General features: G+C 36.5%; 4 protein-coding genes across 5 annotated transcripts; 2 read left to right on the forward strand and 2 right to left on the reverse strand.

Annotated features, from left to right (window-relative positions):
• Nucleotides 1-629: 629 nt before the first annotated feature.
• Nucleotides 630-6,485, reverse strand: arl4aa (ADP-ribosylation factor-like 4aa). Of its 2 annotated transcripts, none has more exons than XM_044118284.1 (2): nt 6,174-6,485; nt 630-2,605 (listed from the first exon to the last, which is right to left on the reverse strand). In XM_044118284.1, exon 2 carries the CDS (start codon nt 2,501-2,503, stop codon nt 1,901-1,903), a length of 603 nt encoding a protein of 200 aa, XP_043974219.1. In that variant the 5' UTR covers nt 2,504-2,605; nt 6,174-6,485; the 3' UTR covers nt 630-1,900. The 2 variants fall into 2 exon arrangements, with proteins under 2 accessions (XP_043974219.1, XP_043974218.1); XM_044118283.1 differs by lacking the exon at nt 6,174-6,485 and adding an exon at nt 5,523-5,917.
• Nucleotides 6,486-16,236: 9,751 nt separating this feature from the next.
• LOC122831802 (anionic trypsin-1-like) lies at nt 16,237-18,402 on the reverse strand. Its single transcript, XM_044118285.1, has 6 exons — nt 18,366-18,402; nt 17,925-18,117; nt 17,657-17,842; nt 17,099-17,160; nt 16,892-17,016; nt 16,237-16,798 (listed from the first exon to the last, which is right to left on the reverse strand). The coding sequence occupies exons 1-6, from the start codon at nt 18,400-18,402 to the stop codon at nt 16,649-16,651; spliced, it is 753 nt and encodes a 250-aa protein (XP_043974220.1). The 3' UTR covers nt 16,237-16,648.
• Nucleotides 18,403-18,981: 579 nt separating this feature from the next.
• On the forward strand, nt 18,982-20,726 carry LOC122831803 (anionic trypsin-1-like). The gene is made up of 6 exons (XM_044118286.1): nt 18,982-19,040; nt 19,254-19,443; nt 19,517-19,702; nt 20,023-20,084; nt 20,168-20,292; nt 20,382-20,726. The coding sequence occupies exons 1-6, from the start codon at nt 19,004-19,006 to the stop codon at nt 20,529-20,531; spliced, it is 750 nt and encodes a 249-aa protein (XP_043974221.1). The 5' UTR covers nt 18,982-19,003; the 3' UTR covers nt 20,532-20,726.
• A 1,287-nt stretch (nt 20,727-22,013) lies between these two features.
• Nucleotides 22,014-25,843, forward strand: LOC122831804 (paraneoplastic antigen Ma3 homolog). The gene is made up of 2 exons (XM_044118287.1): nt 22,014-22,249; nt 22,522-25,843. The coding sequence occupies exon 2, from the start codon at nt 23,203-23,205 to the stop codon at nt 24,811-24,813; it is 1,611 nt and encodes a 536-aa protein (XP_043974222.1). The 5' UTR covers nt 22,014-22,249; nt 22,522-23,202; the 3' UTR covers nt 24,814-25,843.
• Nucleotides 25,844-26,727: the final 884 nt, after the last annotated feature.

The following is a 26,727-nucleotide window of genomic DNA, read 5'->3' on the forward strand; positions in this document are numbered from 1 at the left end:
GAATTAGTTGATGGTTTTTTTTACTGACTACTAAAGAAATCCTACTACCACTAAAATATGAGACCACTCCATTTTTGTTTACATTATGTGCAGAAGGAAGTATTCTGAGATTCTGGTGTTTCCTTCAGGAGCTTTTGGTGTAGCGCCCCTAAAGGCAAGGAGGGGAAAAGGCTTTTCACAAGTTTGGTTATTTAAGGTGTAGACTTTGTATCCACCATAGCTTGACACGTCTTTACTTTGTGTTATGGCTAATTTGAAGGCTCATCCACAGACGTTTTTGTGATGTTTTTGAACTGAAAACCTGCAGGTAGACATGGTGTAATCTTCCTGCAGTCATTAAAACACACCCTCAGTTTTTGCATGTGTTCATCTGTCAGTGGAATTAGTGTACAGACTGCATAAAATGAAACCAAAGGCAAGTTAGCGAAGTGAAAATTAGAGGTTATAGCTTGACTGAACATGAATTTTGTTTTGAAGTGTCACGTGAATGAGCCGCAGAACAACTTGTCCTGCAACGTCAGCCGCTCCTCTGCAAGGACTGGTTTAGTTGCTCCTCTTTTCATTTTTTCCCTGGCAACACATTCCAAGGTCCTGAATCTTGAATTACAGTATCACCAACCACTCCAGCATTGTTTCAAACATACTTTATTTAGCAAAACATAATGCTTGTATATCTTCTGATGTCAGCCAGTGTGAAAAAAAGAACTGTACATTAGCATTTTCTGTTCAAATATCTATAAAAGTCGAAACACAATATGATCCGTTTTTAATCTGTAAACTCCAGAAAAGGTGAAGATCTAAAGTGCATTTTAAAAAATCTAGATAGACAGCAAACAATCAGATGATACTGTAATAATTCATAATACTTTTCCTTTACAAAACAACAAAAACAAAAATCCAGTGTGGAAAAAAAAATGTACAAGATATAAGAACATTTGAACCAATTAAATACAACTGCCTCTCATGTGCAACCTCTTTTTCTACCCCCCCCCCCCCCCCCCCTTCAACAAGTCAAAGCCTTTAATTGTTTTTGGTAATATTGGGTGAAAACCAGCCGCTTGAAATCACGTAGCATCCTTTAAGCATTTTCAATCACCTTTCCAGACCCCAAAACCCTCAGTGCTGCGTAGTTCCGCTATAAAACACATCTACACATGTCTGAAACCTTCACCTCCTCCTACTGTTATTCTTCACCTTCACTTCCTGGTCAACAGCGTTGACGTCCGACCACGGCCGGGAATCCTAAAACCTTTGGACTAATAAAACTCAGCCCAGTGAATATGAACCTGCAGTGAAACTGGAAATCCACTTGGGGGGGGGAAATAGTTCCTTCATAATATAACAGCATGAGAAAAAAAAATAATAATAATCTAATTTTGTTACCCTGAAAAAACACCAAATCAGACTGGGCAGTTTTGATCTACTTTGTAGTGCAAATATCTTATTACACTTGAAATAAAACTAAACCATCATGCAAGTATCTTTTCAGCAAGACACAGGACCTTGTTTTAAGTTAATAATTCCTTAATATTGGTGAAAAAGGTCTAGTTCCATTAGTAAATGAATTTACCATCAATGGAAACTGACATTAAGTTTACTGCCAGTTTCCATTTGGCAGTAAATTTACTACCCAATTCCCCAATTAGAAAAAGTGACAATTGGGGAAATTGTCACTTGTAACAGGACAATTTCCCCATGTTACAAGTGAAACAATCTGCCAATGGAGCTAGTATTTTTTTCGTCAAAATCAAGAAATTATTTACTAAAAACAAGCTTTTGTATCTCCTGGTAAGTTATTTTTACGTTAGCAGTGTCTTAATTCAAATGCACTCAGATATTTGCACTAGAAACTAGACAAGAAAATACTTTGTAAGATTTGGCGTTTTTGCAGTGTTTGAGTTTATCTCTTCTTCTTCTGCTGGCGAAGCATTTTTCTCCTCTTCTGGATCATCTTGTAGAGTTCGTCAAGGCCATCTCGGAGTCCGTCCCCAATGATGGCGCAGCAGGCCTGCAGGTGCCAGGGTGTGGCGGGGCCCAGCTCCTTCAGCGCCAGCAGCTTCTCGATCTCCACCTGCGCCAGTGACACCCTCAAGTCCTGCTTGTTGGCCACCACCAGCACCGGGACACCCTGGTTCTCCGAACTCTTGGCAATCTTATGCAGCTCGGTCTTGGCCTCCTCCATGCGCTCCGCATCTGCAGAGTCCACTACGAATATGATGCCGTCCGTGCATCGCGTGTACGACTTCCACAGGGGGCGGAGCTTCTCCTGACCCCCAACGTCCCAGAAGTGGAAGGTGACAGTCCGGTTTCTGCCCAGGGACACTTTCACCTTCTCCGAGTTGAAGCCTTTGGTCGGCACCGTGTTCACAAACTCATTGAACTGCAGTCTGTACAACACCGTCGTCTTTCCAGCAGAGTCTAGTCCAAGAATGGCGATGTGAAAGGACTGGAAGAACGACATGTTGGAGGAAAACTTAGGCTGTTCAGACAGTCCATTCCCCATCGTTCCACATTGGGAGGAACAGGAAACCAACGAGGTTCACGAAAGGCGTTCCGGAAGTAATCCTCACTGGCGCTTTTAGTCCGAAAAGGCAGCAGGAATTACCTGAAATTAAATTCTCTGTTACTTTGGTGCAAAAGACAGAATTCAAAAGGTAAAGATGTTGCTTTTCTATTCTTAGTCTAACCAAACTGAAGGCATCGGATCCGACATTAACCAGAGGAATAAAGGTTAAATCACAGTTAATCTCTGTGTGATTAAGATCAGATTTTGGTTTTCCAGCTTGTGGTCAGAGCCACAATAATGGACGGATCTCCTTGTACACCTGTCGCAATAAGCAATAAATCAGCTCAATTCATGATAAATTAAAATGAGCTCCATAATTTCCTTTTACGTGATTTATAATTTTTCTCTTTTTACCAAAAACTGGATGACAAAAGTTTTCAATCTGGTATTTTGGTCTCAACTAGCCATTTTTTGAAGGACAATTTTGTTTACAGACACTTCATAATTTATTTTGTTTATCGTTTCTGTTGCTTTGTTTATTTATTTTGGATATTTAAAATGTCTTTCAGTTCCAGTAATAAATGTTCATTAGAATTTAAAGTCTAGTGTTTTATAAAAATGTGTTCTTGCGTTATTATGCCATTGAAAATGGTCTAAAAGCAACACTTTTATTGTTTATCTTGATAATATCTGAGACAATTTACCATTCAACTAAATGTGTTACGACAGGCCTGCCTCTATGCCAAGATGACCCAGATTTACTTAGTCATTTACATGGATGACAGGAGCAAAAAATAACCCCCCTCAAAAAAAAAAAAAGAAAAAAGTTTTAATTTATCAGACAAAATAAAAAAGTCTCAGTATTTCTTTGACGGGCAAGATACTTTCAGAATATTTATGTACACTGATTTGCAATAATTTCTTTCATCATATTATTTATGTTAAACTTTTTTAAGTGTTTAGAAGCCCCTCCCTCAAAACTCCCACTCTTCTTTAATAATTTCTGAGCAGAAATACCACAGAATCTTTGTTTTTACTTGGAAAACGATTACATTTAAAGCTAACCGGCTGTTTGATTCAAAGTGTTCAATAAGAAAGCATGTTGGATCCAAAAACATCCTCAATGTAAAACCTGCAGAGTTTCACTGAACTCTCATGGTAAATGTAGTTAGTTTGCCAGGAAACCTAAACATGTCTAGTCGAGCAAGCATGACTTCATCAGAGACGCTGGATTTTACAAAATTAAGCTTTATAAATGGGACCAATAATTCACACCACAAAACAACACTCTTTGGTGGTGAAGTTTCAACTGAGGAAAAGACTCAGAAGTATCTTGATTCACTGTCAGTAAAGTGCTAAAAAAATTATTCAGATGAAGCAAATATGATGTGAGAAGTGATTTGAAATCAAACATTTTGGGCAAAAATATCCATAAAATTAACTATATTATATGCACAGACAGATGTAGGTGGTTTGACTGGTCAAGAACTTATTCTTTACTATAAGCACATTTTATAGTAGTAGAAATTATTCTACCATTATTCTAAAGTAGAAATTTAGAATAATGGTGAAAAAATAAGAGAAATTGGCATAAACAGACCAGACTTTTACAAAATTGGTACACGTCTACTTTATTTACAAACTAATCACTTACAAACTTCTCATTAAATGTCTTTTCAAAGCCATCAAAAGGAAATACAGGATTATTGCCCCATTGATGGCTTCTGAAACGGGAGTTTGTTTTCAAAAACATGACTCACATTTTTATAATTGCTCAAAATTACTTTTACTAGCATGAAAGGGTGCCCACATTTTGAAATATCATAATAACTGCAGATAATTACAGGTATAAATGAAGGATTTTATTTCTACTCTTATCAACTTATTTTATTTTTTGGTAACGTCGCTAAAATTTCACTTGGCTACAATGTAGCATTTTAAGATCAGAAGATATTTGAGTCAGATGCTATTTTGAGTAGCCATATCAGGAATAATGGTGGAAATTAGCACCCACTACTAGTGTAAAGTGGTGAAATTTGATCAATTGAGCTGCATTGGTGGATTTGCAACTAAAACAGAAGAATGGTGTTAAATTTATACAAATAACCTGTTGGGGGCAGCACTGAGCCTGATACAAAGCAAAAACCAACAATTTTTTTAAAGAAAAGCCAAATGATTAAATCTAAGATTGACCATAGAGATTTTACCATTTCATACTTTTGGTCTTGTTGTACCTGAATTTTTCAGGCATTTCCTCCAACTAAAAGAAATATATAGTGGATACAGAAATGTTGGAAAGAAAATGTTGTTGTATTACTCATGCTAGAAAAATCTGCTAACACCCTTCTCCACCCTTTAAGTTGTATCCTAAACAAGCCACTTCATTTCTACTTAAAGATTGCATATCCCTTTATTCCAATGCAGAAATGTCACATATAATTTTATTTAATTCACCATTACTTTCAGAAATGGCAGCCCATTTCTAATAATTGTGATTAGACAACTCTTGTTAAAAATGGCCTACTATGAGCCCTGATCAAACCAAAATCAGTATGAGTGACATATCATTTTATGAAACTGCACATTTATAGTGTATTGCATTTTTTTCTCCAATATAGGCCTTTTTAAAACTAGTGGTTTTAAATAATTAAGTCATGTATTTTTTAAAAATTTGTAATCAGGACAAATATTACACAAGTGCTTTTAAAAAAAATAAAACTATAGCTTGTAAGATTTTCTTCCAAATTTGTAATTCCCCTGACTGTCTGGAATGCTGTAACAAAGATTATTCGTAGTAGAATGACATAAAGCTTTCATTTGCTTTACTTTGTCTTTGCAACACTATATTTAAGGTAAAACTATGAATCTACCAGCTGCATTTTCTCAGGAAATATACCGTACAATTTGCAAAATAAATCTGGGTGTAATTAGTTACATTTTCACCCAACACACCACGGTTTACAGGAAATTTACACACACAAAAAAAGCATTTTATTTTGATGTAGCACTCCCTTACCTCTCAGTGAGAGAGTCCTCTGTGGTTAAAATATTAAGTCTAATCCTCTCCAAGCTGAGATGTGATTTCTTCTGTCGTCTACTCGATCTGAAATCCAGTTCACGGCGTACTTCCTCTTATTTTCCCAGCAACGAAGGCGGAAAAAAAATCCTCCTAACAACAGCAAAGCACCACCCTCCCTGGCTAGCTGCTTCTCCTCCGCGCCCTGTGTGGATCTATGGCTGATGACACCGCTGCTACTGCTTGTGTATCCTGTCCGACTGGGGCAACACCCACACCGGCACTGCGGACAAATCTTATTGGCTCCTGGGATCCCATCTCTTTCCGCTGATTGGCTAAAGCTACTGCCACTCACGTTCTATGCCTGGAAACACGGATCACCTGTTGCCCAGAATGCTCGGCACACCATTTCATTCTACACACCCATAGACCTAGTTTGAAGACGTTTACAACAAAAATACGAAGCTTGTCACTGTGTTTAACGCTCGCTAGAACCAAGATACACGAGATAACTAGAATACGCATATACACATGGGATTCAAGCCAACCTATTTGGGTGTTTTAGACAAAAAACACCCAACATCTGGAAAAATGCTACCGGGACAGCTAAGCTAGCTGCGACCGGTGACACAGACGTGAGAATAAACTTACCGTTTGCTGAAGCGTGGAGAATCGTCGTGTTTTCCCTGCTTTGTCTTGCTTGTGTGTGTGTGAGAGAGAGAGGCCACGTTCACACTCACTGTGTGTTGTTTGCGGGAACAGCGCCACCCCGCTTATCCCCGTATGTTTTTGTTTGAAATGATTGGTCAGAAAGCAGGAAACACCGCCACACTCTCCAAAGCCACAAGGGTATCAACACTCTGGCTGCTAGCCACCGAGTTGCGTAACCTGCATGTGTTTCTCTTTTCTTCCAGACATAATACAAGAACTAAACAAGCTATGGATTATACCACCCTCTCCACTAGGGTTATTGCTTTGTTGTGGTAAAAGAAAAACAAATCTTTCCCAGGGGTTTAAGTCAAGTTGAGTTTTTTTCTGTTGTACATTGCAGCAGCAAAACAGTTTAAAGTGCTTTACATGATATAAGAATATAAAAATAAACAACAAAAAACCATTACATTACAGTGGCAAAACAAAGAGAAGTAATACAAAGTTGTAAACCACTATAAAATGAATCTATGTTTCAGCTGAGTAGATGCATAGAATAAATCAATGCATGGATAAACTATAACATTCTTCAGCTAAACATAAACAAAACAACTGATTAAATGAGTTTCTAGTTCTATTACAACTAGAAACTCGTGATCAAATCTGGGTTTAGTGAACTTTCACAGACACATAAAGACAATTCCAAAGTCAGTCTTCTATCACCCAAATAACATTTCAAGTAAACAAAACTGATGTCCCAATATCTTGAGAAACTCATCCAAGTGTCTTCATAAAAAGTCAATCAGATGGCTAATCCAGAAAGCCGCTGCTCACGTTCTCACTAAAACTAGAAAATGGAGTACGTCACCCCATTCTTAATTCATGTACAGTCATCTGTCTGACAGCTGAAGTTTTGCCCAAACTGCATATTTCAAGCAATAAAGCAATGTTGACTGAGCCAAAGCAGCTGCTTAAGGCTGTTGGTGCTAAAGGTTGTTCTCCTACACAATGCCTCTACTTTGGCTTTATCTATGTTTAATGATTAGTGATTTTGTGAAGTTTGTTGTCTGGTTTACATCCTAGAAACCTAAACCTAAAATTGAAAGAGGGTTTATGTTCTATTACCCATCTGGCTACCTGTTTAATAATATCCAACAAAATGGATGCACACTGCAAAAACACATGTATTTTTGTGTAGTTTCTAGTGCAAATACACTTGAATTACATACAACTCAGAGTTCCCAAGGCAAGGCAGATTTATTTACTGTATATGGCATCACTCATACACAAGATAATTCAAAGTGGTTTTTGGGAAATTAAAGGAAAAAGAAAGCAAATCAGTCAAATATTTTATTCTTAGATATTCTACAATCAAATTCAAGGATGGATTTAGGACAATTTGAGAGGATTGCTTTCCTAAGAAGTGATTTAACAAACCTACTTACTGTAAAATGCATGAAGGGTATTTCTGCACTAGAAAGCATTATGTCTGTGCTACATTGGTAACTAATGAAAAAGCTGGTACATAAACAACAGGTTTCTTTTTTTAAGATATATATTTATTGTTTTCAACAAATTATCAACAAAGCAGCAGGACAGACATCAGGATACATTTACATACTAAATGTTGATCAGTCTGCTAAGACCAGTCAGTGTATGCTGAAAACACTGGGATCTACTACATCATCTTCATCTGTTGAATCCATGTGAAATCACAGCTGCAAACATGTTCCAGATTCCATCTGCCCAACCGCCTTTTATATTGCTTGAAAAGTAAAACAGCCACGGTTCACATAAAAAAAAACCGTAATAACCCAACCCACACACCCACCAACCCAGAATATTAAGTCAACAAATTAAGGAATCTTAAAAATGAGAGGATTAAAAAATAGAATAACAAATACATAGAGAGATAAAGGGGATTTGCCCTGGTTTCCAAACATCCAGGATCTGCTATGACCAAAAGGAATCAAAGATTCAGCAAACAGTCCAGCTTTTATATTCATTATATTGATTTTTAAAACAGTTTTTGCTTCAGGTTAGTTGTTGTGTGTTGACATAGAGCTAGTGTACATACACATTAATGAGAAATAACAATAAAACTTTTGTTATGGCTTTGAGTTTCCATATCCATCAGGTATTTAAAAACTGCACACATGGCAACATAAAGCTCTAGTGGTATGCAGAAAACCGATACGCCATTTATTTTATATTTAGCCAGTCAGTTATGTGCAGAGTCACAGACAAGCCTTTAAACTCATGCATGCAACTATTTCAGACACGCTTTGAGTGAGTGCTGGCTTCACAAGTTTATAATTCTGTGTTTAGTGAGTGAACAGCTGTTCAGGGAGACTCATAACTTGTCAAGCCATCTGCTTTCAACTAAACACTCAGAGAACCTGACGCCTCTGCCGTGGCTGCTTCACTTTATGATGCACTTTAATGTTTATCATGTTATTAAATTTAGTCTGAGAAGCTGAAGAAAAAACAATCTGCCCACAAAACAATTGAAACTTTTTTAACAAATTGTTCTTCATTTGTGTTCATTACATATAACCTAGCATTTATTACACATTCAATTAAATAATTAGAAAACACTTATGTTACTTATATACTTACTTACTCAAAGTTAAAAAGTAAAGTCACAATTTTTTTTACCTCTATGAAATAAGACAGAATGTATGAAAGCGCTTTACAATAAAGTCATTTGAAATTCATTAAGATGAAAACAAAAACGCTGACTTTTCTATCACAAAGTATGATAGAAATTTAAGTCTAGCTTAAAAGGTTTTATTTTGAGATTATGCTAAAACAATTTTAAAAAGCATTTACTAGTATTTTAATGCTTCCACACTGGCTGCATTTTTAATGGGTGTTTTATAACTTGGATTTTAAGTTTGAGAGTTAAAATCTGAGCTTTGACACAAAAATTATTATAACTGAACACCAGCTTCATAATTGTGATAAAAAAAATCTTAATATTCACTAGAGGAAGCAAATAAAACAAGAATCAAAACATAACCCTGTGGAACTCCACACTGCACATTGTATGATCTGGTTCAAATAAAGGCAAAAACATTTGTAGGAAAGGTAAGGCGTGAGCCTTACTTTATCTGCGTCTCTTGAAAAGAGAAAAAATTTTCTCTAATGTCCTTCCAATATTTTATAAATATTAAACATGTTAGTACATCTGAGTATTAAAAATAGAATGTGGCTCAACAAAAGGAAATATATCCAGTGTTATCTGGTTATTATATTGTTCTCTGGTAGAAAACTTGTACTCAAATAGAACAAATTTGATGTGAAATTTGTAATAGTATGTTATATTTTATGGATTTTGTGAAAATCCAAAATGTCCCAATTTCCAATTTTTTTAAGATGTAAAGTGTTCAGGCCTCCACTTAGGCTCTGGTGGTTTATTAACGTTCAGTTGTGTGAAAATGTCTGTGAAACTTGTGTTCAGTTCAGATCTGCTGCTGTGCTGCTATTATCTAAATCATTTATTAATGTCTGAATAAGAGCGAAATGGATCAAATACACTTACAGGTGTGTAAATGTTTGAAATTCAGGATCTTTCATATTTTCATCGAATTGTGGAGATGAAGATTCATATTTTTGAATATATCCCCACCCTGTGGTGAAGCCGAAGTACTACAAGCGAAAACCTCACGGACCAGTGCTACATTTAGAAAAAGGCTTTCAATATACCATGCGTTTCTGTTTGTAATATTTTACTTAAAAAATGCTGGAAAAGTCAAACTAAGTCAAGTGAATTTTTCTTCTTGACAAGAGATCCAGAATTTTTCCTTTCAAATGTGACAGCAGACATTTGATTTAACAAAATTTGAACAGCCATTTTTAAAAAGCATTTAGCCTACTTCTCTTGAAAAACATTTTAAATTGGGAGTTCAGTTGAGTATTTAGAGTTTCAGAGTGATTATGTTGGAGAGTTTGGATTTTAGGAGAACAAAAGTGAGACTGCTGCTTAGTTACGAAATGATTTAACCTTCTTAACAAAAGAATGGGGCTCAAATGGGTTTAGCTCAGCAGGAGATTTAACTAAACAAAATGCCAGGAACTTTGCAAAAATATCCTTTTACTGCAAAAAAAAAAATCTTACAGAATATGTTTGGTCTAGTTTCTAGTGCAAATATCTTAATACACTTGAAATAAGATGAAACTAACTTACAAATAAGTAAGTGATAGGAGCTAATTTTAAGTCAATAATTTGTTAACATTGCAGAAAGAGTACCTGTTCTATTGCCAAATTATTTAACTTATAACTAGACATTTTACCCATAATAAAAGAGAAATAATCTGCCAATGAAACTAATACTGGGTTGCTAGGTAACGGGCTGGGCTTGGCAGGGGTTGCTAGGTAACGGCGGAACGCCCAATGATTGTGAAATAAATTGTACTAGAACTTTTTCATCAATATTAAGAAATTATTGATTTAAAACAAGCTCCTATATTTTGCTGAATAGTTACTAATTAGTTAGTTTTCTATTATTTCACGTTTACTAAGATGTTTGCACTATAAATTAGACAAAAAATACTTGGTAAGATTTTGTGTTGGCATCTAAAAAAAACTAGTAAACTTGATGTTCATCCAGTGTACTCTAACAAATTCACATAAAATTGTTAGAAGATAACCTATTTTGCTATGAACTCACAATTTGAGAATATATTTTTGAATTGTTATAGAATATTTTTGCTTTGTTTTATCATGAATGTGGGGTTGTTTCTTTCTGCCCCATGCAGATAAACGTATTTATTCCCCACTCTATAACATGGTAGAACAAACTGAACAAACGGAGAAATTAGTAAGAATCAAATTTTTAACAACTGCATTTGTAAGAATTGGTTTATTGTGGTGAAGTCACTTTAGTTATAATTTAACAAAAATAAGTAGCCTCTGAAAAATTAATTATGGAAACTGCTTAATTATTACATACATTCATATGTTTAGTGTCAAATTTCTAAAAATATAAATTCACATTACACTAACATTGCAAAGACACAAAATCTTACCTTGTGTTTTTGTCCAGTTTTTAGTGAAAATATCTTTGTACACTTGAAATAATACAAAACTAGCTTACAATGAAATTTACAACAAGATATGGGAGCTTGTTTTAAGCTAATAATTCTTGAATAGTGATTTAAATAATGCCCTTGTCCCACCAGTAGTTTTCTTAAACTTATAATACAATATGAGAGAAAAAAATCTGCCAGTGGAACCAATACTTTTTAAAATCAATATTCAGGTATTATTTACTTAAAACAAGCTCATATATTTTGGAGAAAAGCTTCTTGTAAGTTAGTTTTGTCTTATTTTAAGTGTGCAAAAAAAACCTACACCTGAAACTAGACAAAAATATTTGGTAAGATTCTGGGTTTTTGTAGTGAAAATTAGAAACTCCCATACAAAGATAATTGTGCCTAAATAACCAGCAGAGGGCAGCCGATAAAACAACTCTGCTCATTTTATTCCTTAATACCTTTTCAGCAGTTGGTCTAAATTTCTCCAGGTAATTTAGATGTCACATTGAATTAATTTACATAATTATTTTCTTGCGCAGCTTGCATATATTTTATATTTTTATTTATAAATTCAGGCTTAACATAAATCACATGAAATCTTTAGAAGTTGTGATGACACTGATTAGAAAGAAATAAAACTTTGTGTGATGAAAGAATATAATTAAATGAATCAACTTTATGGTTTGAACTGGCTGACATCAGTGAAAGGTTTCAGGTTACAGCGAGTTTTGGGAGGTGGGCCCAGACAGGGTCTGCATAGATGATGTTTCTTCCAGATTTCCGCTGCAAACTCTCAGACGGAGCGAGCTGTTTACTGTCTAACTACAACATAAAATGTTTTACTGACTAGACTTCTCAAAAATCTGATATTTTGCTTTTATTCTATGATAAAAGCAAAACATTTGACATTCCAAGAAATTATTTCCCCATATACACTGCAAAAATAAAGAAAAAAAAGAGTATTGTAATCTAGAATATATATTTTGAACATAAATAAGTGAATAGAGATGTTTGACCTACATTGTTGAGGAGAATGTACCTTCTCTAATATGCATTTTATGTGTTCCTTGCTAATACTTTCAATATTTCAGTATGTGTGTGTGTGTGTGTGTGCGATTTCTAATTTTGCTGTATTTTTTTAAAGGTTCAACCAATAACTGGGATCCAAATCCTTCGTACAAAATAATCATCTTTTATCATGAAACATTGTTTACTGTGCTGTCTTTGATTACGTAAACTTAAATTAAAGTTGATAAATTTCTCTAAAACTTCTTCAATTTGTGCTTTATTGAATCCCTAACCCTAACCAGAATTTCATTCTTTTCTTTAACAATAAAATTTTTGTTATAGAATATTAAGCATCCACTTTATAACATTAAAACAGCTAAGTTTAAGTACGAACTTAAACTTAAACTTTTAGCTTTAGGTTTGTCTCAATGTCTTGCATAATTTTGGCCACATTAGGTAGAGTATCTAGAAATTAGCTATATAAGAGTTGCAATATTTCTTAATATTACTCAAGTAAGACCAAAAATAAAGTAAAATTACTCCTAAAAGTTCAATTTGTGGCATGCGATAATAAAAATACAGTGGGCCAACATTAAACCGTACTTGATAAAAAAGGATTTGCAATCTTTCTAGCAAAACTAAAGTTCCACTAATGATTAAAACATAAAAACACAACAGGCCAGCCACTGATGTTTCATTAGTCACTACTTTAAATCACTTAAACAGATGGTGCTTCAGGGTTTTTTTAGGAAAACAGACCCACGCCAGACTGGGATTTTGGATGAAACAGGAATTACATTAACATGTTTTTCAAACCGGGTCTCGTTTCACACTCAGCAGACATTTTTAGACGCCAACTCTTATGTGAAAATAATCTGATCAGGTCATAAAATGGAGGAATTACAAAATAATTGTAAAATAATTCACAGGATTTTGTATGAGATGAGGATAATTGTGTATCTCCTCACTTAGGTTTTATGATATCTAAAAAAAAAGTTTGTCAATCAGATTGTTTAGATAAGATCACATCTCAAAGAGTCCACTGAATTTCTAAACAACTAAAAGGGAAACAATTTTTTTTATACCTTTGCAGCTAATTAAAATTTTAAAATAACTTATTTAAGAAACCTTCAGCATATCTACAATGAATAAGTTAAAAACTAATAGTTGAAAATATGTTTACTTGCAGCATGAAGAAGCCTCACTGTCTTGACTTTAAGGTTCAGGATTTTAAGTAGTTATATAAACAAACATCCTCATAAATCTCCTGGTAAAAGTCTGGAAAAAAACATCAACCTGAGTTTCTTACACAACCAGCAATCATGAATCTGTATAAAAGCAGGTTAAACCCACAAAGCAAAGAAGAGGCTAAATAAATGGAAACAGTTGCTTTACTTAATAGTGTAATCTTCACCCAAGTTAATTTTGTCCAATTTTCTCTGATTACAATCAGAGACGGAGAGGTGGCAGCCCCGCAGTGTCCACCAGGAATTGTACGATAAGTGACATTCAAGCCAAGCATAATTACCTAAAACTCCCCTGCCAAGAGCAAAACAGATGGCCGTGCAATCTGTAGAACACAACAGCAAATTATATTTTTTCCCTTCATAGTCAAAGGAAATGCACACATTATATTTTTAAATATATTTAAAAATATCTCAAAAAGTGACGCAATGTCTAATTATGGCAGCTGCGACTTGAACGTTTATTTGGACATTTATTTATTTGGACAACTGCTTCACACTCAGCAGACATTTTTGAGTTTCAACTCTTTCTGAAAGTTTGAAGCTTCCTCCCACAGTCCAAAAACAGGACTGGCAGGTAAATTGGTCTCTCTAAATTCTCCCTGTGTGTGAGTGTGTGTGGGGGTGTGCATGTGTGTGTGTGTGTGTGTGTGTGTGTGTGCATGGTTGTTGCCTTGCGACAGACTGGCAACCTGTCCAGAGTGACCCCACCTCTCGCCTGAAACGTTTGCTGGAGAAAGGCACCAGCAACCCTCCTGACCCCATTAGGGGCATGGTGGTATGAAAATAACAATAAAAAAATCTTTGAATTTTTTAATGTCATACATAATTTTGTTTTTTTAGTCTTTATAGTACTAGACTTTGCACAATTCTTGTTTTCATTGGACACTGGGCTGAAAAACAAAAATAGTCAGATTATAATCAGTCACTCTGTGATTAAAAAGCCTTTTTACTAAATATTATTTTACTCTAACTTTAGTAGTTTATTGGATAGCTATTGTTTACTTTTAATTAAATGAAAACCTTTCAAAAATCTAATTAAATATAATAAATTAATATTTGATTCAATATATCTCATCCTTGTTGGTTTTGAAGCAAACAGGTACCACTTCACAATAATGCTCCCCTTAAATGTGGCTAATAGCTTATGAATATACTATAAACACTTTATGGATAAATAATAACTGTTTATTATGCATTAATTAAGAGTGAGAAGGAGCTATGCTAAATATTTATGTTTTGAACAACTCCAGGCAAGCCTCACTATTTGGCAAAGTGAGGCCCTGCCCCTGTTATCTTTGATGCCCCTAGTGCCATTTTGGAATATTTTTTTTATCCGTGTGAGGAGGCCTTTTTTTATATAGTTTTATGTAAGCCTATAAAAAGTGGTCAAATTAAAATTAACAATGACATTTTAACTGCAAAAGAGGAACATTTTCTATGATAATTTTTATGTTAAATTTGTGGCAACCAGAAGCTGTAATTAATTAGCTTAACCTGTTTGTAAGTATATTCTTCAAACTTCTTTCATTCCAGATTTAGATTTTAAATTGTTTTTAACTATTAAATTTTTTTATTTCCTTTTGTATCTTTATAAAAAATGTGATGTTTTTTGTTATTAGTATGTTATTAGGATTTAATTATTTGTTAATTGTATTATGTGATTTCTATTTAGTTATTTTTGTGCACAGCTCTCTGGACTTGTTGGAGTTTAAAGTTCTCTAGAACTAAATCAGGAATAGTAACTCCAGAGCTGAAGAGTTTAGATGCTGCATGTTAATTTCTAAAAGACAAAAACTGAATAAATAAATGACTTCTGGTGTTCCTCTTCATGTGATTTAAAATTTGTCACATTTTCAGACTCAGTTCAGGGAAGGTATCAACTGAACAAACTGAACCATGAATGTGAAGACGATCAGCCAGGAAATTTATTTTTTTTTTTCATTCATCTATTGATTTTAGGGCTGGGTATTGTTAGGAACCTCACGATTCGATTCGATTTCGATTATTGCTGTTGCGATTCGATTCGATTCGATATTGATTTAAAGTTGTGAAGACACAAATGATTTAAGAAAATGGTGACATTTTTAAAATATTTATTTTCATACAAACTTCTGTAACATCACATTTCTGAGCAATGAAACAAACTTCTTTCTGCAATGTGCTTAAAGTAGAAAAATGTTCTTAATAAACAATAAAAAATAAAGTGCATGTAAAATAAAATTATGCATTGCTTATCTCTTGAAAGTCTAATAGCCTATAAATAAAAATGCATTTCAATAACATCTGTGCATATTAGTGCAGATTTAAAAACAAATCATAGGGTTGTATTCAACTGAATTGCACTGAAAAAGATTAGTGCTTGTAAACATTCTTAGCTTTTGAACATGTAGTGATTAACCTCTAATTTTTGAACATATCCAGAAATAAAGAATTGTACTGTAATAGTACAGTTCTTCATTTCTGGTTACAGACTAAGTGGGAATGTGAGATTCTTGTTCAAAAAGCAGCTGATCCACACTGATCATCATCGTGGTTCAGTATCTTTAGCATATTCTTAAAACCCTTGCAAATAAACACGGCTACAGACATTGTGATTTTATAAATATGAGCAGAGCTTGGAAGTTTAGAGATGAATGATTTGTCGATTTGTGTCTGTTTGGAGTCAACAATGTGATTTGTCGAGTATGTTACTGCAGTATTTTAATTCTCTATTTAGTTATTTTTGTGCACAGCCTTGCTTTTGGACTTGTTGGAGTTCCAGATTTAGACGGGAAAGCAAAATGAGCCCAAACATCTGACTTAAAAGTTGACGGAGTTAGCTTTCTACAGCTGCTCGCCATGACTGTTGTTATGCACTCAGGTGCTCAGCACAGTAACCAAACTCGCAGCGCCCCCTACGTGTCAGGAGGTGAATCGATTCTGAGGAGCCCCCTAATCGATTATGAATTTTGCATGAAATTATTGCAATGCATCGATTCTTCAATTATTTTACCCACCCCTAATTGATTTATTTTTCATTTCTGAGGCAGAGAAAGATCCAATAGATCAAGGTCAAGTGAGGAAAAAAAACTACTAATTTCTCCTAATTCCACAAATATGTGGAACAAACTGATCAATATACAACTATAACATTATATCTGAGTGGAAATTTGATGAAAATTATATTTCATGATAGTTTATGTTTTATTTAAGCCCAGTTGTTGTTTTTATCCACCCCATGTATTCACACACATCCATGATGAAAACTGGTGTCTCACATGCATAGTCTGGTCCACCTTCAACCATCACACCATAAATCATGCCGTTGACCACCGCTGCTGAGCCAGAGTCACCCTGAAGAAAAATTCATATCTATATATTTATTGATGTTGTAAAACAGAAAAATCTTCCAATCACTGTAGACAGATATTGAAGAAACAAACTTACAGGGCATATATCCTTGTTTGGTGAGGCAGTATAGAATACATGCCCACATGTCAGCTCGAAGACGGAAACATCATCAACTTTCATGTCGACACACTGAAGATGTGTTGCAGTAGCAGCATTGGGTACTGTAAACAAACATGAGAACCATAAACATGTTCTTCACTCGAAACAAAGATTTTATTCTCATAACTTCAAACTTTCTCTCACATCGCTCATTATTGGGGCCGGTTGTCGTTGCTCCCTCTCCTGCCAGCTGAACAACATCGTCTCTAAAATACAATCAGAATAAAATATAAAGAACCAAGATAACAATGTAGGAAATTAATTGTTATGAGAACAAAGAAAGAACAGAAAATAAATCCATGAAGGACTTCATCAACTGACACAGGAGTGTCCACCTCCAGTCCTCAGTGGTGTTGTACTGCGTTCTTTACATGAGTCTCTGGTCCAACACACCTGAGCTAAACTGGTGGCCTGATTATTTGACTCAGGTGTGCTGAAGCAGAGGCAGCAGGACTGGAGACAGAAAATCTGAAGTCATGTTTTTAATCACAGAAAGACTTACATTTTAAGACGATTACTACAGTCTGGTAGCTGAGCAAGAGGGACATTTGTTACTGGTGTCTGAAGCTTCAGCAACATGATGCCATGCTAACGGGCTCTGGTTCTGCTGGTGGCATGATTACCTAACTCAAGTGTGCTGAAGCAGAGGCGTTATGACAGGAGACAGAAAGCAGTTATGTTTTTGATCAGAGAAAGACTTACTTTCTAAGACGATAACTGCAGTCTGGTAGCCTAACAGGTGGGACATCTGTTACTGGTTTCCGAAGCTTCAGCAACATGATGTCATGCTGCTGGCCCTGGTCAGTATACAGCACAGGAGCTTGTCGGATTACCTGATTCTGCTGTGTTGCAGTCTGTGGATGAACTTTTAACATTGCTTCGATAATCCTGCAGAAAAGATTTGATTATAATGAACACACAGAAAACCTGATCATCTGCAGATAAAACTGCGTTAAGGTCTGTTTCCTACCACCCTGTCTCCGACTGCCAGCAGTGAGCTGAAGTCAGGATCCACTGAGGATGGATCAGAGATCCTCCACACAGGCTCTTATGAGTACGATTTTTGGCCTCCAGCCGAACATAAAAAAGACGCTCCGAGTCATCACAGTCATGACCTCCAATGATTCTCTTCTGCAGAGAAACATCTGAGTTCACTGAAACACCTGAAGAAGAAAAAGGAGGACTTTATTCAGAAACCAAGTGCAAACAGAAAAAGACCAGGTTGCTGGAACAGAAAAAGGATAAACAGTTACAGAATAAAAACCATCACAGTTCATATGCAAAGAAGTTTCAGTCTGAAACAGAATCAGAGGGAAGTTTGAGAGTCACAGAGAGCAGCAGCCTCCCTGGAACCAGTGGAAGTGTCTCCAGTCTGACCAGTTTCCCAGTGTGTCCAGTGTTTCTGACTCACCCAGCCCCAGCAGCAGCAGAACCTTTAGCAGAGCCATTGCTGGTCCAGCTTCCTGTGAATGTCTGCAGTCCTGCAGCAGCTTTTAAACTTTCTTTCCAACTTCCTGCTGGAAAGAAAGCCACCAATCACAGAACAGACACTGATCTGTCCAATCACAGGACAGACACTGATCTGAGCTGTCATCTGCATACAAATTAACTTGAACATTTCATCGTTCAAAAGAAACTTGGAAAATCAAAAGAAAAAGTTCTTGTTTTATTGGCTGATTATTTAAGTTATAAGAGGGCAAATGTTTTGATATTATTGAAATAATCTGTCAACGGAACAAGAACTTTTTTCACATCACTTTAGAACGATGAGATGTTAAAGTTAATCTGTATGCAGATGGCAGCACAGATCGGTGTCTGTCCTGTGATTGGACAGATCGGTGTCTGTCCTGTGATTGGACAGATCGGTGTCTGTCCTGTGATTGGACAGATCGGTGTCTGTCCTGTGATTGGACAGATCGGTGTCTGTCCTGTGATTGGACAGATCGGTGTCTGTCCTGTGATTGGTGGCTTTCTTTCCAGCAGGAAGTTGTGAACAGAGTTTAAAAGCTGCTGCATTTCTGCAGACATTCACAGGAAGCTGGACCAGCAATGGCTCTGCTGAAGGTTCTGGTGCTGCTGGGGCTGGGTGAGTCAGAAACACTGGACACACTGGGAAACTGGTCACACTGGAGACACTTCCACTGGTTCCAGGGAGGCTGCTGCTTTCTGAAACTCAAACTTCCCTCTGATTCTGTTTCAGACTGAAACTTCTTTGCTTATAAACTGTTTATCCTTTTTTTGTTCCAGCAGTCATATTTTGCACCTGATTTTTGAATAAAGCCCTTCTTTTCTTCTTCAGGTGTTTCAGTGAACTCAGATGTTTCTCTACAGAAGAGAATCATTGGAGGTCATGACTGTGTTGACACGGAGCGTCTTTATCATGTTCGGCTGGAGATCACCGCCGGGCAGAGAAAGACCATATGTGGAGGATCTCTGATCCACCCTAAGTGGATCCTGACTGCAGCTCACTGCTCCGAGTCAGTGAGGAGGTATGAAAGAGACATTAACAGTTTTATCTGGATCAGGTTTTCTGTGTTCATTATAATCTAACCTTTTCTGCAGGCTTGAAGTAGTAGTTGTCAAAGTTCATCCACGGACTGGTGAAGAGCAGCATCACATAGTCACACACAATCCTGTGCTGTATACTGAGGATGGCCGGGAGCATGGACTCATGTTGCTGAGGCTTCAGACACCAGTAACAAATGTCCCACTTGCTCTGCTACCAGACTGCAGTTATCATCTTAAAATGCAAGTCTTTCTCTGATTAACAACATGACTTCAGATTTTCTGTCTCCACTCCTCCAGTCCTGCTGCCTCTGCTTCAGCACACATGAGCCAGATAATCAGGCCATCAGCAGAACCAGAATCCATTTAGCTCAGGTGTGTTGGACCAGAGATACATTTAAAGGATGAAGTATAACGTCACTGAGGAGTGGAGGTGGAAACTATTGTTTTACTGGATGAAGTCCTTTATGAATGTATTTTCTGTTCTTTCATTATTCTTCATAACAATTAATTTTCTACCTTGTTATCTTGTATTTTTACATTTTATTCTAATTGTGTTTCAGTGGTGACACTGTTCAGCTGGCAGGAGAGGGAGCAACGACAACTGGCCCCAATAATCGGCGATGTGAGAGAAATATTCAAGTTATGACAATAAAATCTTTGTTTCTGTGTGAAGAACATGTTAATGATTCTCATGTTTATCTACAGTAAAAAATCCTACTATTCCAACACATCTTCAGTGTGTCGACATGAAAGTTGTTCAGGTTTCCCATCTCCGGATGAAATATGGGCATGTATTCTCTGCTTCAGCACAGAACAAGGATGCATGTTATGTAAGTTTGTTTATTCAATCTCTCTCTACATAAATTTGACTACTTTTCTGTTTTACAACATAAATATACTGATATAAATTTTTCTACAGGGCGAAACAGGTGGAGCAGCGGTGCTAAACGGCATGATTTATGGTGTGATACTTAAAGCTGGAACACCCTTTGCATGTGAAATACCAGTTTACATAAATGATGTGTGTGAATACATTGGATGGATACAAACAACTGCTGGGCTTAAATAAAACATCATCTATCATGAAATATATTTATCATCAAATTTTTTCTCATATATGATTTTATAGTTGTATCTTGATCTGTTTGTCCAACATGTTTGTAGAAATAGGATAAAACAATAATTTTGTTTTTTCTCACCTGACTTTGTTCTCTCTAATGAAACTTTATCTGCCTCAAAAGTGAAAAATAAATCAATAAATACATTTCTTGACTGATCGTTTTACATCACATTAAGAGGAACACCAGAAGTAATTTAATGATTTCATTTTTGTCTTTATTTTACATCAGAAATGAACATGCAGCATCACATGCAGACGTCACATAATACAACAATTAAGAAATAAAATCGTAATATAAAAATATTTTAGAAATTATCATGTTTAGTAAAGTTCAATAATTAAAAACACTTTAAGAGTCAAAATGTGGAATGAAATAAGTTTTAAGAAAATATTTTAAAAAAAAGTAGAACTAATGGTAGCTTCTGGTTGCCACAAATTTAACATAAAAATTAGAGTAGAAAATTTTTCTCTATTGCAGTTAAACAAAATATCATTGTTATTTTTAATTTTAACCCTTTATATAAGTATACATAAGGCTATAAAAAAAGAGTTATTTTAAAAACATTAACATTAAAATCCCCTGCAAATATATTTATTTTCTTTCACTGTTGAAAATAAAATCTAAATTACATGTTTATTATGTAAAACCCTCAGAAATTACAATTTGCTCTTCAAATGTTTAAATATGACAGAAGTTCTCTGTAAATTTTATAGTAACATCTGGAAAAAGTACCGCTAAAATATGTCATTAAATACTTTGTTACAATGTTTTTCACTGATAATATTGCATCAAATCAAATAGAAAAGAAGGTTTGCCTCAGGGCCGTGCAGAGACCTTTGAAGGGGCTGGGGCTCAAAGTTAAAAAGGGGAACATTGAACAAGATCTTAAAACATCGTACAACTACATAGTAACAACCCATATTATTCAAAAACCTAATAGTTAATCTCATAGACATGAATACATAGACGCCGCATGGAGTGGGTCAGCTCGTTGCTATGATACGTCACACCATCCGCCATATTGAATGTAGCCTTTGTGCCAGTAAGCTAACACAGGTAAATGGACCGAACTTCACAAAGTGCTATTCTACAAAGTATTTTAAGTTAATCCCTATCATTGACACTTTCTCTCTCACACATTATATATTTGGTAATCAAAGAAAGCTCTAGAGAGTGTTTCCAATGTTTGATGTGATTATTTAATAGTTTTAGGGGATTTCTGAATAGAGAGCGCAATGTTTTTATTTGGTATAAATTATTCTGGTAAATAGTTTTTATATTGACATTGATGAAAAGACACACTTTTACAGTGTTTTATTAAAGAACATATTTACATGATTCCATAATTTAATGTACATTTAACGTTTCAAGACAAGAAAACAATTTATTTTCTTGTATATGTAACCCCCATAAACTATGCTGAACTGTCTGCATGTTTAATGTGTTATTTTGTAGTTCTTAGAATGTCCTGTAGGGGGCATTAGACCCACATTTCCCCTGTGTCAGTACGAGAAGAAGAGTAAGAGCGAGGAAGAGAAAAGAAATGGCAGACTAAGCACGTTTCAGCAGGAATAGAGAAGCTACTATGCAAAAGAGCGGTTGTGATATGAAAGAAGTCTGTTTATCTTGAACTGGATGATGTATGGTCTGTTCTTAGATTTCTCCGGTGAGTCTGTTGTTTTATTTTCAGCTGCTTACTTATGCTAAATGGCTACTTAGCTGGAGCTAACGTTGCTCAGTTTTTTTCCGAACTGAAAGAACTAAAAAAAAAACCAACCGGAGTATTAGGTGTCGCTCTGTAAGTAGCATAGCTCTGTGAAATGCGACTGTTTATGATGAAGTGATGTTTGTTTAGTAAGTTTTTTTATTACTGAGCGTTTTTTAAAGATTTCTCTGATTTCCGTATACCTGCATGATCGGTTAACGTTCTGCATGCAGGTTGGTTTTTTTGTTTGGACAACTGAAATCTGAACGAGCCAGTGGAGTTCCAGAAGCACGAGGGTCCCGCCGCCATCTTTGTGACTCGGACTGAAGCCTGGGACGACGCAGAGGGACTGATGCTACTGGAGCTGGATATTTTACTTGGAAACCAGATAAGAGAATTGAACAAGAAAAAAAAAGGGGGGCCCCAATCCTTTATTTTTTTTGGTTATTCCACAAACTACTTGTTTTGATGAACATTTTCAAACTGGACAATTTATGTGCACATTGACTGAACTGACTGACTGAACGTTATATTGAAGGACTAATTGAAATATGTAATATCTTTGTTGAAATGAGCTTTAAAGCTACAGTGTAGAAAAACCTACCCTAATGTTTTTGAAATATTTGAGTTATTTTTAAGGGTGGACAATTTAAGTTTTATACCTTAATTTTATTAAGGTAATTATTCTTTTGTGGAGAAAGAAAATAAACCTGAGTTGTTAAAACGTGTATGCTTATCATCCTCCTGTATGACCCTAGAACAAAAGTAACTTTCCTACTGAATTTATTGTTAATTAAATTAAGTAGTGGTTACATGATAACATTTTGTGGCGAGCCAGCAGCCAGGAGGATTATAAGTAATCTCAGCTCAGTTTAACATAACAGTAACTTTTAAGAAAACTGATATCAGAAAGAATGGAAGTCAATAAGAAAACTGTTTATGACATTGAGCAAAAGTATGGAGTGAATGCAAAGAGATCAGTCTTAGCTCTTGGCCTAAATGAAGATGCTACTGATGCAAACATTACTGAAGTACTTAAAACTTATGGCACAGTGGTGAAGATAGTCAGGTTAAGGTTAAGCGAAGCCATCATTGAGTTGGATGCTGAAGAAGCAGTTGAGCATCTTAAGCCAAATTTCCCATGTGAAATAGCTACAGCCAAATATCCAACTGCAAAGTGGTGCGTTGATGATATAGAGAAAGTTTTACTTTCACCTGTGTTTTCTCAGTCTCCATCAGAAATGAATGCTGAGGAAACAGCCTCAGAACAAGATGTTGGTGAGTCGACCAGTTCTGATAGTGAAGAGACTGAATCAGACAACACTGACACTGCCCTCACATCAAAAGGACATCAAAGACAAACTCAAGCAACTCATGCCATTAATCCATCACATTCCAAACAATCTGAAAAAAGTGCGAAAAGTAAAAGACGAGCTTTGCCAACTAACACAGCTTCACTGAGTGCTGATATATTGAACCCCCAAGATGTTCAGCGCTTAATCGTTGAGCATGTCATCAAAAATGAAGCTTCTTCATCGAGTTTGACTCCAAAGAGACTCCGTTCCTTTTCTGGACGAGTGCCTAAGCCCCCTGGAGAAGTAGATTTCGAGACTTGGTTCCTACATGTTGAACTGATGTTTCAAGATGGATTCCCTGTTGACATACAAAGAAGGATGATTCTGGAAAGTTTACTATCCCCTGCATTGGATATTGTGAAACAGCTTGGCTCTCATTCATATCCACAAGAATATGTCCGTCTCCTTCAGTCAGCATATGGACTTGTGGATGATGGTGAAGAGATATTTGCCAAGTTTTTGAGCATTCACCAGGATGCAGGGGAGAGAGCTTCTGAATATCTGCAAAGACTGCAGGCAGTACTTAGTACTGCGATCAAGCGAGGTGGTGTGAGTGAAGTTAATGCAAACAAACAACTGTACAAGCAGTTCATTCGTGGGTGCTGGGATCAGACTCTGCTTCTAACTCTTCAGCAGAGATTCAAAAGTGAGTCCCCTCCAGATTTCTCTGAACTTCTTCTCCAGTTAAGAACAGAAGAAGAACGGAGATCAGTAAAGATTGACCGAATGCAGCGTCACTTTGGAAGCTCAAAAGTAAAACCTTCTTTACATTTTCAGACTGTCCCAGAACCTCCACTAAAACACGACCATGACATTGTACAGAAGTACATCACAGAGACAGAAAGCTTAAGAAAACAAGTGGCTGAGCTGCAGATGCAACTTACAGAGAAACGATCTCAGAGGAGGGAGAGAAGACAACAGAAAACAACTGAAATTGTCGACCTGCCCCCTGTGGCAGCAGCGGAAATGCATGTGCAACAGCCAGCATGCCAACCTGCTCCAAAAGCTTGGTTTTGCTTTAAATGTGGAGAAACCGGCCATATTGCAAGACAATGTGAGAATCCTCCAAACAAAGAATTGGTTGATAAAAAGTACAAGGAACTAAAGGAAAAACGTCGACAGTGGGAAGCAAGATACGGAACGGCTTTAAACTGGACCGGGTTTCAGTAGAGGGGCGTACTGATACCCGACTAGAGGAGGCTCCACAATCAACGCAAGACGTAAAACATGATCAAAAATCGACAACCATCAACAATATGAGTCAGTTCCCTACATCTACATCAGATGAAGCACTTTTGGATGCTTTGGTAGGATCGAAAAACACTGCCAAGATGTTTATTGATGGAGTTCAAAGTATTTGCCTCCTTGACTCGGGCTCTCAAGTGACAACTGTTTCAGAAACATTTCATAAGCTCTACTTGCATTCACGACCAATCCAGCCACTAGGAGACCTTTTAGATATTCAGGGTGCAGGTGGTCAGAGAGTTCCTTATCTGGGGTACATTGAGGTAAATCTTTTCTTTCCAGAAGAGATTGTGGGGAGACCTGAAGAAGTGCAAACTTTAGCCTTAATTGTGCCAGATTGTAGGTCGAACAGAGAAGTTCCAGTGCTGGTTGGAACAAATGTGTTAGATGTTCTCTATGACATTTATACAACCTCTAAAAAGACCAGTGTTCACAACCAGCAGGTCCACTGTAAAAATCTGCCACTGATCAGGAAACTGTATGGCATGTACAAAGAAGATCGAGTGAGTGGTAGAGTAGGAAAGATAAAGTTACTAAGGAAGACGAGTCAGAAAGTGCCTGCAGGAGAAAAGGCTGTTTTGATGGGTTATGCCAGAAACATTAAAGTTTTCCCAGGCACTTCCCTATTGGTTGAACAAGCAGACTCCATCTTACCTGGTGGCTTAGTGTTCTGCAACTATGTTATGACAGCCCCATCAACAACATCTTTCAAAATCCCTATTTTGGTGAAGAATGAAAGAGCACATGACATCACAGTACCTGCTTCGTTAACTGTTGCTGAACTTTATAAGCCTCAGACAGTTTCAGCTCCTAAGTCAGCAGTGAAAAAAAACGAGTCAAGCTCTCAGTCTGACCTTACTCAAAAGACTGTCTTATGTCAAAACATTAACACACCTGTTACAGCCAGCCAGCTCAGACTTGACTTCACAGATACACCTCTTTCTGAAGAATGGAAAGAAAGGGTAACAAAGAAGTTAAGTTTGATGTCAGATGTATTTGCTACTCATGATTTAGACTATGGCCACACCACTGCGGTAAGACATAGGATACGCCTCTCTGATCCTAGTCCTTTTAAACAAAGACCGAGGCCAATACACCCATCAGATTATGAGGCTGTCAGGTTACACTTAAAAGAACTGTGTGATGCCAACATAATCCGTGAGTCCGAAAGCCCATTTGCATCCCCTATCGTGGTTGTAAAAAAGAAAAATGGTGCGATCCGGCTCTGTGTCGACTATCGTAAGTTAAACAATCAGACAATCAAAGACGCCTATGCTTTACCCAATATTGAGGAGGCTTTTTCGGCATTGACAGGGTCAAAGTGGTTCTCAGTCATGGATTTAAAGTCAGGATACTATCAGGTTGAGGTTGAGGAGGAGGACAAGTATAAAACGGCGTTTGTAACTCCTATGGGCTTCTGGGAGTTTAATCGGATGCCACAGGGTGTAACCAACGCTCCCAGCACTTTTCAGCGTGTAATGGAGAAGTGCATGGGCAGCCTCAACCTTAAAGAAGTTTTAGTATTTCTGGATGATCTGATTGTTTTTTCTAGCACATTAGAGGAGCATGCCTTATGCGTGTCCTAGGGAAGCTTAGAGAATATGGACTTAAACTTTCCCTGACAAGTGTCAGTTTTTCAGAACATCAGTGAAGTACCTAGGACATGTAGTTTCTGAAAGAGGTGTCGAGACAGATCCTGAGAAAACTGCAGCGTCTAACAGATCAACCTGGCCAACACCTAAAAACATTAAAGAACTAAAGTCCTTTTTGGGGTTTGCAGGGTACTATAGGAGATTTATCCGAGACTTTGCCAAAATTGCAAGACCCCTAAATGACCTT

Source organism: Gambusia affinis, linkage group LG05, assembly GCF_019740435.1.
Source record: "Gambusia affinis linkage group LG05, SWU_Gaff_1.0, whole genome shotgun sequence".
Lineage (NCBI taxonomy): Eukaryota > Metazoa > Chordata > Actinopteri > Cyprinodontiformes > Poeciliidae > Gambusia > Gambusia affinis.

Excerpts from the sequence above, each read along its gene's own strand:
- arl4aa (XM_044118284.1), bottom strand. The coding sequence starts at position 2,503 with ATGGGGAATGGACTGTCTGAACAGCCTAAGTTTTCCTCCAACATGTCG.
- LOC122831802 (XM_044118285.1), bottom strand. The coding sequence starts at position 18,402 with ATGGCTCTGCTAAAGGTTCTGCTGCTGCTGGGGCTGG. Across the intron at positions 18,118-18,365 it reads TCTGCTGCTGCTGGGGCTGG|GTGTTTCAGTGAACTCAGAT; the intron begins GTGAGTCAGAAA and ends TTTCTTCTTCAG. Across the intron at positions 17,161-17,656 it reads TGCAGTTATCGTCTTAGAAA|AGACGATGTTGTTCAGCTGG; the intron begins GTAAGTCTTTCT and ends ATTGTATTTTAG.
- LOC122831803 (XM_044118286.1), top strand. The coding sequence starts at position 19,004 with ATGGCTCTGCTGAAGGTTCTGGTGCTGCTGGGGCTGG. Across the intron at positions 19,703-20,022 it reads TGCAGTTATCATCTTAAAAT|TGGTGACACTGTTCAGCTGG; the intron begins GCAAGTCTTTCT and ends ATTGTGTTTCAG. Across the intron at positions 20,085-20,167 it reads TGGCCCCAATAATCGGCGAT|TAAAAAATCCTACTATTCCA; the intron begins GTGAGAGAAATA and ends GTTTATCTACAG.
- LOC122831804 (XM_044118287.1), top strand. The coding sequence starts at position 23,203 with ATGGAAGTCAATAAGAAAACTGTTTATGACATTGAGCAAAAGTATGGA.